This window comes from Podarcis raffonei, chromosome 13, assembly GCF_027172205.1.
Source record: "Podarcis raffonei isolate rPodRaf1 chromosome 13, rPodRaf1.pri, whole genome shotgun sequence".
In the NCBI taxonomy this organism is placed as follows: domain Eukaryota; kingdom Metazoa; phylum Chordata; class Lepidosauria; order Squamata; family Lacertidae; genus Podarcis; species Podarcis raffonei.
In genome coordinates this window covers 25,038,221-25,056,849 of record NC_070614.1, presented here as the reverse complement: position 1 = coordinate 25,056,849, position 18,629 = coordinate 25,038,221, and the positions used below count along the sequence as shown (strand labels likewise).

The 18,629-nt window shown below is 43.0% G+C and overlaps 1 protein-coding gene across 1 annotated transcript; it reads right to left on the bottom strand.

Moving 5' to 3' along the window:
• Positions 1 to 5,865: 5,865 nt before the first annotated feature.
• Positions 5,866 to 15,015, bottom strand: LOC128400106 (1-acyl-sn-glycerol-3-phosphate acyltransferase alpha-like). The gene is made up of 6 exons (XM_053362123.1): positions 13,523 to 15,015; positions 12,000 to 12,133; positions 9,028 to 9,203; positions 8,248 to 8,343; positions 6,487 to 6,568; positions 5,866 to 6,125 (listed from the first exon to the last, which is right to left on the bottom strand). Exons 1-6 carry the CDS (start codon positions 13,711 to 13,713, stop codon positions 5,971 to 5,973), a joined length of 834 nt encoding a protein of 277 aa, XP_053218098.1. The 5' UTR covers positions 13,714 to 15,015; the 3' UTR covers positions 5,866 to 5,970.
• Positions 15,016 to 18,629: the final 3,614 nt, after the last annotated feature.

The following is an 18,629-nucleotide window of genomic DNA, read 5'->3' as shown; positions in this document are numbered from 1 at the left end:
TCCCCTAAACCAAAACTATCAAGGTTGGTGCCTCACCGGAATAGAAGAGGGAGTGACAATGCTGAGCATTGCTTTGCGGTGGAAACCCAAAATCGCTTCCTACCTCTAATTGATTTAGAAGCCACTCCAACTCTGACGACTCAAAATTTTTCAAAAGTAAAGCCTGTAAAGGAGAATACGAAAGAAAAACTCTCAACACAGGATGATGGTTTAACATCTGATATGGGGGAGTTCCCCAGTTGTGAGCAGTTACACTTAGTAATTAAGACCCTTCACTGTATCTTTAAAAGGCTGGATGAGGTATCTTCACAATTATCCAATATCCTGCTGAAAGTCGAAAAACTTGAATCAACAACTCAATCTTCAGTTTGTGAGGTCAAAAACCTATTGCCTCACCCCAATTCAGATAAAAGAAAGGAGACTAAAATTAAATATATCTTAAATTCCCAATTGAATAATCAGATATTAACTCTGCAACCCAAGAAAAGTTGCCTTTCTGTCAGGTCGGAAATAAGAAGATGGTCATCGCTAGAAGGGGCTAAAGACTGTTTAAGCAAACTTTTAAAAATTAAGAAACACCAGATTGACCTATATGCGGTGATGTCCCTGTTCCGACAGACCAACTTCTTGAAGGTGATACTTGCATTCCACTCTGAAAAGATACCATCTATTATTGTTAGGCGGAAAACGCTTTTGTCCATGGCCGATATCGTAGCAACGAGGGTTTTTGCAGATAGCAAGATCAAACCCCTTCTAAATAGGTGCCCAGGCGGTGAGGACATTAGGACAAGAGACTCTGCCTTACTTCAAAATACTGTCAGGCCCCACTGCGATGATTCTGCAGCGTGCCATTCTCGACCAATCTCGATACCCTCTCAAACAGCCATATATGAGGACGGAAACCTGCAGACTGCCCTTGATGAAAGGGAACTTATTGATTCGTTCAGAGCCTTCCCTCCGAAAGAACAGTCGGTGATGATGCAAAGATTTGACACGCTTAAATCGCAGCTTTTGCAAGTCCAACACAGAGGGGAAGATACTAACGATGCTTCAAACAACCCCACTTGGGTTCACCGGACAGAAGTGGTTGACCTTCTTCAGCTCAGCCCCACTTTGAAAACAAAAACCATCCTGCAAGACTCAAATCTTCAAGTTGTTTCTGCCCCCAGTGCTATTCCACGAGACGACCAGGCTCTGCCATCCTCACTTAACCTTCATCTACATCCATCGACCAACACACCTAAGGACGAAACTCTGATTTCCCTGCCTGACTCAAATCCCTCTTTAACTCACTCATCTATGCCAGAGCTAGAATCTTCTCCATTTTCGACCAGATATAGAAGTAGTCCACAAGTGATGCCCCTGAGAGAGTCTTCCGCAATTACTGCCCCCGTGATGTCCCCTCAACTACCCTCTTTAAAGGAAAATGTGAATGTTACACTTCGGGACCCGTCGTCGGAAACGATTGAAGACCCGATGGGACGCATCAATAAAATCATCCTAATGCCTGATGATAAATCTGCTAGAGGGTTTCCTCCGACGGACTTAATTTCTCCCTCTCTGGGTATTTCTCTGTCAAGTTGTACAAAGAATTTCGAAATGAAGAAACTTCCTGTTCAGGGATCTACTTCTAGTAGATCATCCTCGGTGTTCCAACAGTCGAACCAAATTGTTAAAATTTTTAATTTGGGGGGCTCCTCACAGTTACCATCTTCCCAATGTAAAATAACTGATTTTTTTGTTACATCCTCTGTCTCTTCCAGAGAGCCTGCCCCTCCTTCGCTTTGACTGTTAAAAGAACAACACAGAAGTCCCCAGCTAGCAGTCCTAAGTTGGAATATTGCTGGCTGGAAAAGGAAAAGATTAGATCCCGAATTTTTGTCCTATATAAACTCTTTTCAGATAATCCTTTTGCAAGAAACATGGGAAGAAGAGAAAATAGACATAAATGGCTTTGAACTGATATCACTTCCAGCTAATCCCTCCCAAAAAGGTGGCCGGTCCACTTTAATGCACGTACAGCCGCCAATTGGGATGGGATAATCAAGGCCAAGTGGTGGGTTCCTCCCCCCTACCCAAAATCTGATTTAATCTCTTTTACATCAAGAAGATCTAAGGACATCAGAGTGAATGAGGCGGGAGTCCTTCTTTATCAATTGGCCATTCGTATGAATTTGAACATTTTGAATGGCAATTGCCCTCCGGACGTGCCAGGTGAATTCACTCAATTGGGCACAACATCAAATAGTGTCCTGGACTACCTTCTAGTTTCAGAAGACCTATTCTCAAACTTATTTTATTTTAAAGTAGACAATGTACAATCTAGTGACCACCTACCTCTAGCGGCCAAGCTAACGCTTGACTGGCACCCGGTTAGCGGTTCACACCCAATTCATGTAGGTTTAAATGCCGCAGCTCAAGTAAGAAGCATTAAATGGTCTATGAAACAGGCCCAAAAATACGCAGAATTCTTCCAGAGGAATATCTCCGAACCCCCTATTGTTTCAGTGGCGGAGTTGTCTGAACCAAATAGGATATTGGAGTGGTTCTCCCACCTCTCTGTAGATTTAACTAACTTCTTTACGATGCTGACTCACCTGGTTAACCGAGATCAACCCAGGTTCGGTGCACCTTGGTTTGATTCCAAATGTAAGCAAGCTAGACCCTCTCTCTGTTGTATCTACAACAGATATAAATCTTCTGGAGCTGAAACTCTTCCCCCAGAGTACTTGCAGGCCAAAATTGCTTACAAACAGGCACAGAAGTCAGCCAAGCATGAATGGCAGCTAAGACGTTGGCAAGCGCTGATTGCTGCCTCTAAGCTTCGCAGCTCTCGTGGTTTTTGGAATTTAATCAACAAAAGATCGAGGAAATACCCATTGACGGTTATACCAGCCCCGACATGGGAACAATTTCTAAGAAAATATTTCTCCCAGACAGTTATCTCTAACATTCATTCTGATACTCTTTCATGTCACTTGCCCATATGGCCAGATACTGACCCGGAGGAAATAGCTGATTTAATTGCTAAACTGAAAACTGATAAAGCCCCAGGGCCCAATCTGATCCCAGCGGAAGCTATTAAACAACACCCAGCATGGTGGGCCAAAATTCTTGCAAAAATCTTTGATGCAATTAATGCCACGGGCCAGATACCTAGATCATGGAAGGAGTCCATCATAATTCCTATATATAAAAAAGGACCACCAGAGGACCCAGGAAACTATCGTAATATCAGTTTATTATCAATCATCGGAAAAATCTATACTCGCTTCCTGCTAACCAGACTAACCCAATGGGCCGAAGATTCCAATCTGATAGGCCATGAACAGGCCGGGTTTAGACCTAATCGTGCTTCTATTGACCATGCAATAATTCTACATCATTTGGCGCGGAAGTATTCTTCCCCCACTCATGGTCTTTTATGTGCCGCTTTTATAGACCTGAAGGTGGCTTTCGACAGTATCTCTAAAGAGCTGCTATGGAAAAAATTGGCAAAGTGGGGCATAGATAAAAGGCTGTTGTGGCTTATGATTAAATTACATGAAGGGACGGCCGCTAGGGTAAGGTTAACACCTGAGGGCGATCTCACAAACTCTGTTCCAATAAATAAGGGGGTATGACAAGGGTGCATCCTTGCCCCCTATCTCTTTAACCTCTATATTAGTGACATGAGAACTCCCCTAGTTGAGGCCCAAACCACCATTCATGCACCCAGGCTTGCAGACTATCGCTGCCCCTTACTATTGTACGCTGACGATGCGGTGATCCTCTCATATTCAAGAATCGGTTTGAGGAGGGCCTTTAAGATCTTCGCGCTATATTGCCAAACAAATTTACTTACTATTAACCATTCCAAATCTAAAGTCCTAATTTTTTCCAGGAGTCGTAAATTGTATAGGTGGGAACTCGAGGGGAAGCCAATTGAACAAGTCTACAAATTTCAATATCTAGGAATTTACTTTCAGTATAATATGGGATTGAAAGCGCATATCACATACTTACAAAATAAGGGCAAAGCCCTTATCTATGCTCTATTACGCTTTTTCTTTACAGAGGGGGCTATGCATGTTCCATCTGCCTTAAAAGTGTATAGTGCAAAAGTGGTTGCAACTATGGCCTATGCGGTCCCTTTATGGGGCGCTTTTGTAAACTTCATGCCTCTGGTGACATTGCAAAATCTTTTTCTCAGACGCCTTTTGAAACTACCCTCCTGTGTAAGCAACTCGGCTATTCGCTTAGAACTTAAGACCCCCTCCTTAGAGATCCTGATGTGGAGACATGCCTTTAATTACTGGCTGTCCCTTTGGCATAAATTGCCCAATTACCATCTTATTCAGTGCCTTTGGAGAGATGAATTTACCAGCCCATGGGCAACAAAAATCCATTCCAAACTGTTGTCTTATGGAATCTCTCCTTCCGATATACTAAATTTAGATCTAATTACAGCAAAAAAGGTCATCAAACAAAGATTGGAGGAGGTTGATTTGCAACAAAATCTTACTACAGGTGGAGGTTCATGTTCCCCAATAAATCAGGGCATTACATTTATGTCCCAGATACCTCGATATCTGTCTACCTTATCGGTTGCGTCGCATAGATTCGCTTTTGTTAGAGCCAGATTTAATGTGTTCCCCTCAAATGTGCTGAGTAATAGATTTTCTAACGGTAAAACCTCTGTTTTATGCGCATGTGACAACAAATCAATAGAATCCCTTTATCATATCTTGTTTAATTGTCCTTTATATATTGTTCCCCGATCAAGGATTCTGAGTTCAATCATCTTGGAAACTGTTGCTAAATCACCTGAATTACATCTAGCCTATCTACTCCAGGACATTGACTCTTATAGAACATTACAGGTTGCCAGATTCCTGAATTCAGTGCTTTCATATAAAAGACTTCATGGAATGCTGCATGACTATTAAAAATCTAGTAAACTCTATCCACCATCTTTATATTCAAGGCCACAATATGGTACATCTAGAGATTGTATGTAACGTGAAGGAGATCGAAATATTTTAGTTGATATTTTAGAATGTAAAATGCTATTTTATTTATTGATTGGTTTTACCTTGTGGGCTTATAGCCGAATAAAGTATTATCTATCTATCTATCTAAGCAAATGAAAAGTTGTAAATTTGAGATTTGTATTTTTCTTTTTTCTTTTTTCTTTTTGTTTTCTTTTTTGCTGTATTTTTCTGTTTTTCTTGTTTTTGTTTATGTATTGATGAAATTTTGAATAAATATCATTTTAAAAAAAATGATAAGAATTTTAGAGCATTCAGATACAAGATCATAAAAACAAGTTAACAATTAAGCAGAAGTAGTAAATATTTAAAGATCCAGAAGGGAAAGTTGAGGGAAGTGATGGAGAGGGTTTTCTTCTTTTTTTCCTTTTATATGATAAATGTTATATTGTGTTATTTGACTGAATATTAAATTGTAAAACCATATACATATATGAAAGAACAAAATCTGGAGAGAGAAGGACTCCACATCTTGCTCTTTGAAGTTACAGGGCAATAGCAGTTCCTGAATATAGGAGAAGGGTTAGGGTGTTGGACTAGGATGTGGAAGACCAGGGTTCAAATCCCAACTTAGTCATGAAGCTCACTGGCTGATCTTGAGCTAGTCACCCGTCTCCCAGCCTAACCTACACCATAGGTTTCTTGAGGGGATAAAATGGAGAAGGGAAGAATCTTATAAATCACATTGAGGTCTTTAGAGGAAAGGTGAGATATTAATGAGAGCTGGGTGACAAATCAGAGCAGCCTTTCCAACCCTAGGAATCTCAGCCCAAGGTAGCATGAGTGAATGAATAGTGGAACTATCAGACGTTTCAATAGTGCTGCTATTGGTCTGGGTGGAGTGAGGTGTTTCTTCTGTCCTCTTCTTTGGACTGAAGCAAAGTTCTTGTCTAGCTTCCTGGTTGGTGGGTCCTCCCAGGCTTCCATGATAAAGAGGCCCTCACTCTCTGCTACTTTTCTCTAAAACTACGTGCTCATTGATCTCATTGAAAGTATCCAGCATCAGTTTCTGTGTGCTGTCAGCAAGTGCAGGGACATCTTCTGGCCCAAGGCCTCGTGTTTCTATCTTGGGCAAAATCTGGATGATCCACTTATCTGAAGGTGGCAAGGAGCAACAGAGAGAAAAAGAGACAGTGCAACTTAATTCTATGCGGAAATTGCCTTGTAAAGTCTGTGCCTTAAGCAGTGGTCTATACATGAGTATATAAAGGAATAATATTTAAATAAATTTAAGAACAGGTCCAAAATGGCAGTGTTGTACAGAGGTGGAGAAACGAGTGGCTAAACACCCCCCTCCCCAGAAATAAGTCATATAATGATTAAGGTGGCAATTTTTATACAGCATTCAAATTCAAATTAAAGCGAGTGGAAAAGGCTTTCAAGCAAAATATACATTCTCACTTCACGTTGAAGTGTATAAACCAAATAAGCAAGACTGTCATTTAGACTCACTCACCTCTACAAAAAAAGGGCCTCTGGCCATCTTTGAGGTTGAGGGGTTGTTGATAATAGGAGGTCACAACAGGGATTATGGGGATCTGTGTAGCAAAAGACAGTGGGAAATTAAGAGACCCTGAAGGTACTAAGCAATGTTTTAACAGGGAAGGTGAACCTACAGGGATGGTCTTGCCTTTCAGAGTATGACTCTTACCTGAGGTGGAACAAGGGTTCTATTTGGGGCTGACCCAACCAGAGCCGGCCCAAGACAGTTTGGTGGATGAGGCAAACCACCAACTGGTGCCCTCAGCCCCCCAGGGAAGAAGGGGTGAGTGAAGATCAGGCACAGGAGAGGGGTACATAGGAGCTACCTTTGAGGGGCCGATGTCTCTTATTCTCCCAATAAAATATTTGAGGGGCTGCCCTCCTGCAAGTTGACAGACATTGCCATTCAAATGGTGTGTGTGTGTGTGCTTCGTCTTGTAATCAGTTATGCTGGGCAAAGTCCCCTGGCCTCCCCCAATATTTTTTTCAAGTTGGCACCCCTGGTGGTTGGGGCGAATAAAGATCTACATTGGGAACAGGGTGGGGAATCAAATCAACCTTACCTGACAGGGGTGAAGTGGGAATCATAGGCCATTGTGGAGGGCAAAGGGGCCTGCTCTGAAGCACTGGGCAGCACACATAATTTCTTCCCATGGGATTGGAGGAGACCAGCAGCACCTCCTATCTGACAAGAGGCGACATTGCAGGAGGCCACCGAGAAGGCGGCAGATGTCGCCAGAGTTCGAAACTCCCATTGTTCTAGGCACATTTTGGGACAGGGAATTTCATTCGCGCAAGCAGTTTCTGAACTCTGGGCGCAGTACTGCACCGAAGATTTCAGATTAAAACTACAGAGTGGAAGGAAAGGACCTTTTTCTGCCTCCCCACTTCCAGCTACTCTCTGAAGACTGGAGAAGAGACCCTCTTAAGAATATTAGAGGGATGGGCAGGGGAAGGATTAGACCATCTGAAAAATGAACATAATATTTAGCTGCAGTGCATTCCTTTTCAGTTTTGTATTCTTGTTATAACAAAAGCGGTTGATGTGTTCCCTGAGGCCAGATCTGCTGCCCCTGTGGATCCTGCCATCTGAGGTGGTCACCTCAACTTGCCTCATGGGTGGGCCGGCCAACCCACCCTCCCCTCCCCCCACAAAATATTGAAATAATGGCATTGAGCCCAACAGAAAGAAATGCCTCCCACTGGCTCTATAAAACAGATAATGGCCAGCTTTATCAACAAAGTTCTTTCTCCTTGCCCTCCTCCACCTCCTCTGAAACTGCAGTTTATAAATTAAGAGCTCCAAGGCACCATGCCAGCCACTCCTGGCAGTATTATGTTTGGGAAAGCTAAAATCTCATGACCGCAGAAGTGTCCCGCTAATGGTTATCCCTTCCCTCTCACTCCCAAAGCAGCCCAGGGGTATGAAACTTTATCCTTGCTTTAGGGAGCCTCCATCATTGTTTGTTTGACATTAGCCCTGCCCACTAATCTCCAGCTTGGTGAGCAAAACCCAGCACAGCTATTAGGGTTAGAAAGGGAAAGAGAGAGACTCTCCATTTGGTAGGCATTTTGATAAGTCTCTCAGATCAGAACTGTGACAAATGTTCAGGAATGGTAAACCTGAGTGATGAATCACGTTTTGCCACCAAAAAATGTAGCATGATTGACTCATGGAAGCCCATGAAATCCGCCAGCATGAGACAAATATCTATTTCACAATTCACACGTTTACCTGAGCCTTCACAGCCACAGCGAAAACTCCTCGTTTGAAGGGACGTAGTGTGGCCATCCGGTTCCTGGTGCCTTCTGGGTAAACCCAGACCCTCAGCTGCATAAGAAACGGGCAGAGAAAAATGGCCACAGATTAAAATGTGTCCACAGACCACATCTTTGGAGATTACAGTGAAATATTATTATTTCCTCACTCTTTCTGGTGTATTTTGGCCCGTCACTCAAGCTGCTAACGGTCTAGCTGGAAACCAGTTAGAAAATATGAGACTGCATCGGGACTGTGGATATGCCTACCCCGAATGCCCTTCTGCCCCCAGGAACGGCTGCAGTTCCTCAGCAGGGCAGACTCTTTTCTCCTTTGTTACCTGGGGCAGATGGCTCTAAAGCCACATTCTCCTTATAGTCATGCATGGCACACATCCTTTCTTTACTCACCCACCTGGCAAAATCCTCTTCCAAATATCTGGTGTGCAGAGCAAAATATTTCACCACCCCAGAGCCCAGGAATCTGCCTTCTTCCAGGTGAGGATCTCTCCAAGGGCATGGGTAAAGAAACTTCCCCACCACCTGCTGCTACTTAAAATTAATATTTCTCAGCTGGAGATGCTAGCAGCTGGAGCCATTGTGTTTGCAAAGCATGCACTCTACCCCCACCCCAAGCGATGGCCCCTCCCAGGGGCTGCTGCAGTCTCATAGGGTCCTTTTGACTCCTCTCCCAGCAGCCATCCTTTCCCAGCTACTCCCCTCCCAGAGCTGCACCCCTCTCTGCATGTGCTCTCACGTTCTGCTGCAGCACGGTCCTTGTCATGTGATCCATGGTTTCTCTGGCTGAGCGCTTATTATTGCGGTCGAGAAGAATGAATTTGCATAGCCAGCAGACGATGCCCATCAGGCCCATGTACTTCAACTCCTTTTTGGAAAGAATCATACAGTGGTCGGGAAGTACCTCCGCTATTCCTTGGAAAGAAAGAAACAATTTCTAAATGGGGCTTTTGGGGTCACTTGCATTCTGACATGTCATTCCGACATTCCCAGGTGGAGAAGGCTTTGTGGCTAGAAATTATTCTTTCTGAATTTACCCTGCTCCTAACCCACCTTCCTGGACATGCATTCAGCTTTTGTAGGGGAAAAAGGAATTCCAAACATTGTCATTCGCCAGTGCTATTTTCCTATAAAAAGAGGTGCCAGAACTCACCATGTTTTTTCTTATTTGCATGTTTGTTTGTTTATTGTTTAAATAATACAGAAAAAACAAAACATCAACAAAAAAGGAAGAAAAAAATATTGAAAACAATCCAAAAACACTGAAAACAAATATTGCATACTTATCATATAATACTCCCCCCCACCACAGCTTCCCTCCGCCACATTTGACTTCTTTAAATCTCTATTTCCACATTTATCTTTGCATTCTCCAAATGTATCATTCTTTGTGTTTCTTTTATATCTTCTCTTTTCCAATTCATAGATATACTTTACATTTTTATTCTAGTCATATTAGCATATCTTTCTTAGAACAATATTGTAACATATAATCTTCGAAACATTTCCATTCCTTTTTAAATTTTTGATTTGACTGATATCTTATGATTGAGGTTAGCTTTGCCAATTCTAAATATTCATTTAATTTGCAAATCCACTCCTCTTTTGGGGGCAAGATTTGAGATTTCCATTTAGAAGCAATCACTACCCTGGCTGTCGTAGTTGCATATAGAAAAAATCTTTTTTTCACTTGCGGTATATCTTTCCCTATCAAGCCTAGGAGATATGCCTCTGGTTTTTTAACAATTGGGATTTTCAACATTTTCTTTAATTCCTTATGTATTACTCCCCAAAATTTCTTAATCTACTCACAACCCCACCACATGTGTACTGTTGTTCCTGCTTCTTTGCCACATTTCCAACAGAGGTTGGATTTCAGTTTATAGATTTTGGCCAGCTTAAATACCACCTGTGGAACATTTTAACAAAATTTTCTTTAATCGTATAAGAGGCGGTAAATAGTATATCTTCTCGCCAGAATTTCTCCCGTTGCTCTAAGTATATCATGTGTCTGACATCTTGAGCCCATTTGACCATAGTTTCTTTCACTTCTTCATCCATCAATTCCCAATCCAATAAAAAAATTATATATTTTAGACAATGTTTTCTTATTATTTTGTAATACTGTGGTGCTCAGTATAGAATCCTGTTTTGCAAAACCTTTTTTAAAATCTGAATTAAATACGCTTCTTAGTTGCAGATATTGCCATCTGTCTGTCACAAATTGTAGTATCTCCTCAAAGGGTTTTATTCTGAGTTTTCATTGATCTTCTTCCAGTAGTTGTCTATATGATGCCCAGTTCGTTCTCATATTAAGTTTTTTCACAGCATGCACCTCTAGGGGCGAAAGCCACCAAGGGGTCTGTGGTTCCAGTTGTGATTTATATTTGTTCCAGACCTTAACTAGTGCATCCCTGAGTATGTGATTTGTAAAATCTTTATGGACTTTGGCCTTCTCGTAAGCGAGATAGGCATGCCATCCATGAACGCTTCCCTTGTTTTCTTAGAATGGCAATGGTGTTTACCTGATAGGTGAACACCTTCTGGCTGGGAAAAAAAAAAAAGCTCTGCATTCATCTTACTTCCGTAGCACAATGATCAGTGATAATCTGATTCATCTTAATTGAGAATCTAAAAAAACCGAATGACTTTAATGTTTCTAATTTAGGAACACTTAATTTAATGTTCCTAATTTGATTTTGAGCCGTAAGCTCGCATCTCTTGCCTCCCCTCAAATGCATACTGTGCTCCTATCTTGCCTCCTCCCTCCCTGAGGCTGGAGATGGAACGAAACAGGGACAGATCTACAAATTTTGCCACAATGGGCAAAAGGCTATGCTTCCACCTTCCTCTCCTGTTGCAGACATGCAGGGCTCAGGCAGAGCCATGAACAGCAGTAGACTGGGCCAGGATGGGAGGATGAGCAACCAGTGCCCCTGGTACATAGGTGCCAACTTGAACAAAATATTGGGGGGCACCCTCTGCTTTCTCCCCCGCTTCTGAAGATCGCACCTTCCTCCGCTGTATGCAACTGGGCGCAGGACTCCCCCACTGCCCACTTGCCTCTTGGCTCCTGCCTGTACGCAAGACCTTTCTGTCTGTTCACCTGCCTGCTGCCCGCTTACCTCTCCCGCTGCCCTGGCTCAGATGAGCTTGGAAATAGCAAAAAGCAATGGTAGGACAGCCAGGAAAAGAGGGTGGCCCCTGGCTGCTGGAGAGGGATGAGGGCAGGGATGCAGAAATTTGCAGAAAATGGGGGGGGGGCTAAATATTTTATTGGGGCGGCCGAAGGGACCACGACCCCAGAGAGTTGGTGTCTAGGCCCCTGGAGGACCGGGAGAAGAGATTCGTGGTTAAGATGGTGGAGGGTTGATAGAGGTGTCTGTGAGGGCCTGTTGATATCCCAGTGATGAGGAAGAAGGAGGTGGGGTAGCCCTGAGGGAAGCTGGGTTTAGATAAGTGGCTGAGGGGGGGGGAGAAGATGAAGAGTCACTGAGCAGGTCCTGCAGCACACCCTCTCTTTCCTTCTCCCACACTTCATCTGCATCATAGGCAGGAAGCAGAGCAGGGTGTCGCCTTCTGCCCCCCAAACTGCCCCCCAGGACACCTGTCCCTTTAATCTGGGCCTGGATTATGCTCCTAATAAAATTCACATCTTTTCTAAAATATGTTTCAGTGCAAAATTGCGAAAGCCACAGGCTAGCAACATACCCAGAATATCGAGAATGGACTGATGGTTGGCAACAACCATATACGGCCCTTTGGTATTCAGATTCTCGGAGCCTTGAACTGTGATCTTGACGCCAAGTAAATATCTGATTTGCCGCAACATGAAGCAAAGAATCCTGCAGGGGGCAGAAAACAGGCAGGCAGTGTGGACAAGGAACTGCATTTATTTGCGTGCTCATACCTTGCCTCCTAAGAAAACTGCTGTGTACAAAATACAATATAAGAGATGAATTACTGGGAAGAAGGAAATACAATCCCCTCCCTGCCACCTTCAATTGTTGCAACTCCCACTTTGTTGTTGAATCTCTAGGTCACCCAGCAGGTCTCTGAGGAAATAGTCCCAGCCCAGAAATGGCTGCTAAAGCTGCCGGTTGTTAGTCACTCACAGACTAAGATAGAGATGGGGACTGTGTGGCTTTTCCTTGTCGTTGGACTCCGAATCCCATCAATCCCAGCCAGTGTGACCAATGGTCAGGGATTCAGAGAGCTGTAGTCCAGCACCCCCATGCTGTAACCTTTCGCCACAGGAGAGCTGCTCCAGCTTCTTGATAATTTTGGTTTCCTTTCCAGCCCTTTTTCTATTTTTTCTATTTAAATTTTTTTAACATATAAAACACATACTTATGCAGTGGTACCTTGGATTACATACACTTCAGGTTACATACACTTCAGGTTACAGTCTCCACTAACCCAGAAATAGTACCTCGGGTTAGGAACTTTGCTTCAGGATGAGAACAGAAATTGTGCAGCGGCAGCAGCAGGAGGCCCCATTAGCTAAAGTGGTACTTCAGTTTAAGAACAGTTTCAGGTTAAGAACGGACCTCCGGAACGAATTAAGTACGTAACCAGAGGTACCACTGTACATTTACACAATACACATACACAACACACTCCCTTATTTTCATAACATAAAACATACCTACATTATTCTATATAATACTTACCTATACTGTACATATCAACATACCTACACACTTACCCACCACGGACACCCACCAAGTGACTTGACTTCCAGCCGTTCTTGTTACGCTACTTTATTTTTCCAACTAGCTTAAAATTTATCTTAAAGCCAGCTAGGTGTCCAAATTCATTTATACATTCTATTGCTCTTGGGATACATTCTATTGGATTTTCAGTAGTGATGATCAAATTGTCCGCGAAGGCTCTTACTTTATACTTCCCTTCCCCATCACAATCCCTTTTATATTCTCATCTCTTCTAATTTTATTCATTAATATCTCTAACACCAATATAAAGAGTAAAGGAGATAAAGGGCATCCTTGCCTAGTTCCCTTTCCAGCACTTTTTCTAATTCCACCATAACTTTCTTGACTGGTATCAACCAGAATGGGATACACAGTATTTCAAATGATTATCCTGTTCCCAAGCATCCCTGGCCTGTTTCAAGAGGAACAGGTAGATGTGCCTGGTACCAAGTACCACCTTGTTCCCAGAGATGTGACCATCCCAAAAAGATGCGGGTACAGCCAAGGCTGCCTACTCACTTCAAGTTTTCCACTCTAGACCCCCTGATTAGAGCTACCCAAGGGGGCACTAGGATGATCATCACTACAATCCAGCCATAGAAAAGCACCATCTTGCAGTAGACATCCCAGGTGGCACTCATTTGGGAAAAGAAAAGGACCCCAATTAGCAAGACGATGAGTAAAAACAGGGTCCACTCGAACAGCTCCATGATGGTGCCAGATGAAAGCAAAGCAAACGTGGAGATTTGCAGCCTTGAGGAAGGTCAACGAGTGCTTTTATATTCTTAGTGTTGCAACATTCAAAGCAGCTGAACATCCCAGGGTGGAGAAGAGGGATGGCCTTCATATTGATATTGCAAATATCCTAAGTCCAGGGATTTGTGGGAGTGTTGTGTACAAGAGTATTGAAAGTATTGGTGTAGGAGGCCAAAGCACACTGAGTCAGTCTGACTTTGTATCAGGATTTTATCCAGTATTCTGACCAAAGCAATTTGTATTGAGTTTAACATAGTTGCTTAATGGGGTGAATATTTTGCTTTAGAACGTTTGAAAAACACAGGGTCAGGGACACTTCTGCAACATTTGGGTCGTTTATGACAATCTGGTGTCAGTTTCCAGTGTCTTATAGTGATGCAGTGCACAGGAACAGAACTGTAGTCCTGGGCCCTTTGTGGATTTGCTTGAGTATATTACGGAAATGTATGTTTTGGATCTGGCCAGAGGATGCACATCTTTCTGGTTCGTTCATGTAGCGATTAGAGGGGCACTGTTCCTTGCACGGGGACACTTTGGTTTGGGCTCATCCAGATTTCCTTTGGCACAGGTCTTGGCTTTAAAAACGCCATGTTGTTGTTTGGTCCTGGGGCTTTGTCCAGGAAAACCTGCACTTTACTGCTGAATCGGAGCAAACAGCAATTGCCGATTGCTCTAATTCAAAGGTAAAGTGCAGGTTTTCCAGGGAAAAGCACGGGAGGGGGGACCCTGCTTGGATAAAGTATTTCGGGAGCCCAAATAAGCGTCGTCCTGAAAATTGATCACATAATGTGCCTGCACACACCATTTTAATGGTGTTGCCCATCAACTTTGGGAAGGTCCAGCCCCCTCAAATATTTTATGGGGGCACATGCGAAGGGACCTTGGCCCCTAGGAGTTGGCTCCTATGTTAGCAACCCGGGAACATTGCCTGAATAGAAGGAATCAGAACACCCATGCCAATCCTAGACAAAAACCTAAACAGATCTTGGCAAGTGTGTACTCTAAGTGTCCCAAGACCTGAATCTGGTTGTGTGATTTAAAAATAAAAAGGGCGTTGCCCTTTTTCTGCCCTTTTCCCAGCTGTACAATATCATTTTTAAGGTGCTGTGACCAGACCTGGACAGAGTCTATCAAATGTGGTTGCACCATAGGTTTGTATCAAGGAATTATGATATTGGCTGTTTTGCTTCCCATCCTTTTCCTTGTTATTCCTACCATGGAATTCACCCATGTATTGGCAATTTGATTATGAGCTGGTTTTTATAAAGTTATATTGTATTTTTGAAAAAAAAGATATTTATTGAGTTTTTCCACCTTTATACATTAAAAAATCAAAAAGAAAAAACAAAAAAGTTAAAAACACATAAAGTTTACAATCCTTATTTTCAATAACATATTTCCCTGACTTCCCCACACCTCCCCTTCTTATATTCCAATTCAAATTGTTAATTCAACAAGTTCTTGTCCCCAATTTTTGACCTTTTTATATTTAATTCATTTAAAAAAAACAAAACCAGTTTTAACTTATAAACATCAGTATTTAAACATCAGTGCTCATTCTTAAAACTTTTTTCTAAAGTCGACCCAAATTCCCTTCCACGAATTCCCCAATTTTCATACTAATAACAAACAAACAAACAAACAAAAAAACAGATTATTATTCTGCACCCTTTGGATTCCCAAACCCCACCCCACCCTTTCCCGGTTTCAATCCCCAACAAATGTCCATCAGTCTTAGTCTACTATCAGCCTGGAGACCTCACGTCCGAGGCTCTTAATTCTCTCTCAATTCCTCTCTGCCGGTTTTTTTGGTAGTCTTTAATATTAAACACCAGATCTCGGAGAAGCTCTGTCCCGATAGGGTCCATATTTCTTCCAGCCAGACCTCCATACTTAAAAGTGGAGCCTGAATCTTGTTTCTTACTCCTTTTAAGTCCAAATGTCCCAAAAGCTCCAACTTTCACCTTAATCAAATTTGTAATCCATAGGTCTTCAGATCTCCACATAAGGAGATCTCTCCATTCTTCAATCTTCAATTCAAAACAGTTTTTCATCATCCAGTACTTATTTTCCTTTGTAGCCATCATGTCAGGCCTCTGGCTCTCCTTTGTCATCTGCAACATTACATCTCCTCCTTCCTTTTCCTCAGAAACAACATATATCTCTTTCTCCACACTCTCAAATCTTTCAAGTTTCTCTTCTTGTCCAGCTGCATGGACTTCATGAGTCGAGTCCTTATCAAATTCAATGGATTTGTTTACTGTTAAGTCCAGAGTTGCAACATTTGTAGCCAAAACATCAATTTGGCCTTGTAACTTTCCCAAGAGAAGAAACACTCTGTCCAATTTAGCTTGAATTTTTCCTCCTTCAGCCATTCTTGTAATGTCCCAAAATCCCCTCTAGAGGGATTTTGGTTACTTTATCTTCCTTCCAGTTCAAATCCAAAAATCAAGTTAGTTTGTATCAGTTCTTCCTTGTTTTCAACAAAATATAACCAAATTGTAGCAAATATATCCAGCAGAGATAGCAGAAACAAAGTTCTCTTTTTCCTTCTTGACAGCTAATTTGACAGCTGTCAAACTCTTCTATATCTCCTCAACAGGCTCTCTCGCGGATCACTCCCGGGTCCGGGGGGGTGGCACTTCAGCTCTCAAAATTAGCTCTTATCCTCCAGTGAAATTACTTATACTGCCAAATCGTGAAATTAATGTCTTTTACCCAATAAAGAAGAAGAAGAAATTCTCTCGACCTTAGTTAGCTAGTCCTTGCTTTAGATTATTTATAAGACGGGGAGACGGACTTCCTGTTTGCGCCTTCCCCGATCGTGCCTAATTCAAAAAAAAAAATTCTTTACAAATCCAATTTCCGTATTACTCATGGGTTGTTACTTTTAGAGTCCAATTGTTCACAAGAAGAAGTCAGCGCTCTCCGACCATGGCATGCGGCTTCACTCCGCAGGAGAAGCAGTCGACTCTCAGCACCGCGCCGCTCACCCCGTCCCCCGTTCCAAAGCCTTTAAAAAGGCTCCTTCGTGGGTCGGGGGGCGCAAATGGTGCCCGCCGAGTCACCAAGTTCACAGGCTAGAGCGCCTGTGATTTCTGAGGGTCCCCACGTCGCCGCAGCGGCAAGACCCGGATCCTGCGGAGCCGATTCCCTCCGGAGCTCGGAGGGAATCTGCCATTAGCCGATGGTGCTAACCCGGAAGTCCTATAAAGTTATATTGTAAGTTGCTTTATACATGGTGCAGATTTTTTTATATTCATAGGCTACCTTGACTTAATTTTGCATTTACCAAATTATTATTATACATGTAAGCATGGCCAATATAGAGACTTTTCTGTGTTCAAACTGATCAAGAGTTTAGGAGTTGTTCATTTTCACCTGCAATACATTTTAATCAGATTAGACTACATTCTGTTATCAAGTGTGATTCATAGCTGAATGTTCCTGAATTTGTTTATCAGAGAATCTGGAAACAGCTGGAGGTAGTAATGTATATCTTTAGTTAATATGTTGTAATTAAGAATTGCATCCTTTTAAAATAGAATAAGCTTCCCAAATGAAGCTTATAGAGGGCAGTATAGAAAATCAATAAATAATAATGATTAAAAAGTAAAGGTAAAGGACCCCTGACAGTTAAGTCCGGTCACAGACGACTCTGGGGTTGCCAGTGCTCATCTCGCTTTACAGGCCGAGGGAGCCGGCGTTTGTCTGCAGACAATGTTTCCAGGTCATGTGACCAGCATGACTAAGCCGTTTCTGGCGCAATAGAACACTGAAACCAGAGCAGCACATGGAAACGCCATTTACCTTCCCACCGGAGCGGTACCTATTTATCTACTTGCACTTCTTTGGGGGGGCGTGCTTTATATCAGAGGTTTTCAATCTTTTTGAGTCCATGGCTCCCTTAACCAACTACATTATTTCTGCTTAGGATTCCAGTTATGTCTAAGAATGGAAAATAACATAGCGAAATTGACTTGCGAGGTGGTGTGTTGTTCGCTAAGAGATTGAGTGTTGGGGGGGAGGTTCGTTTAATTTCATTGTATATAGGTTGTACAATGACAATAAAGGTATTATTATTATTATATGTCACCCCTTGCTTGCAGAGCTGGCAGCCTCTCACCCCTTTTCGAACACCCTCCCTTGGGGAGAGTCCCTCAGGCTCCTCTCCTCTCCCCTCTCCTTGGGAGTCCTCCGGGCAGATGCTGCCACTTACACTGGTCTCTGAGCTGCCTCCCTCCCGTCCGAAATAGAGGTGCCACCCAGAGGTACCATTTGCTTGCGGAGCTTATAACCAGGGCTGCTGCAATAAACAGCTGTACAAGCATTTGGGAGGCAGAGACATGAGAGGGAATCAGAAGAGGGAGGGAAGGAAAGAGGGACAGAGGCCAGTGTTGCCTGCGGCACCCCTGACTATCATTCAAGGCACCCTAGGGCTCCATGATCACTGCAGATGGTGACAGCAGCCACGAAATTAAAAGACGCCTGCTTCTTGGGAGAAGGGAAATGACAGGCCTAGACAGCATCTTGAGAAGTAGAGACGTCACCTTGCCAATAAAGGTCTGTATAGTTAAAGCCATGGTTTTCCCAATAGTGATGTATGGAAGTGAGAGCTGGACCATAAAGAAGGCTGATCGCCGAAGAATTGATGCTTTTGAATTATGGTGCTGGAGGAGACTCTTGAGAGTCCCATGGACTGCAAGAAGATCAAACCTATCCATTCTGAAGGAAATCAGCCCTGAGTGCTCACTGGAAGGACAGATCGTGAAGCTGAGGCTCCAGTACTTTGGCCACCTCATGAGAAGAGAAGACTCCCTGGAGAAGACACTGATGCTGGGAAAGATGGAGGGCACAAGGAGAAGGGGGC

Excerpts from the sequence above, each read along its gene's own strand:
- LOC128400106 (XM_053362123.1), bottom strand. The coding sequence starts at position 13,713 with ATGGAGCTGTTCGAGTGGACCCTGTTTTTACTCATCGTCTTGCTAATT. Across the intron at positions 12,134-13,522 it reads TCTAGAGTGGAAAACTTGAA|GATTCTTTGCTTCATGTTGC; the intron begins GTGAGTAGGCAG and ends TGCCCCCTGCAG. Across the intron at positions 8,344-9,027 it reads GGACCGTGCTGCAGCAGAAC|CTGAGGGTCTGGGTTTACCC; the intron begins GTGAGAGCACAT and ends TTTCTTATGCAG.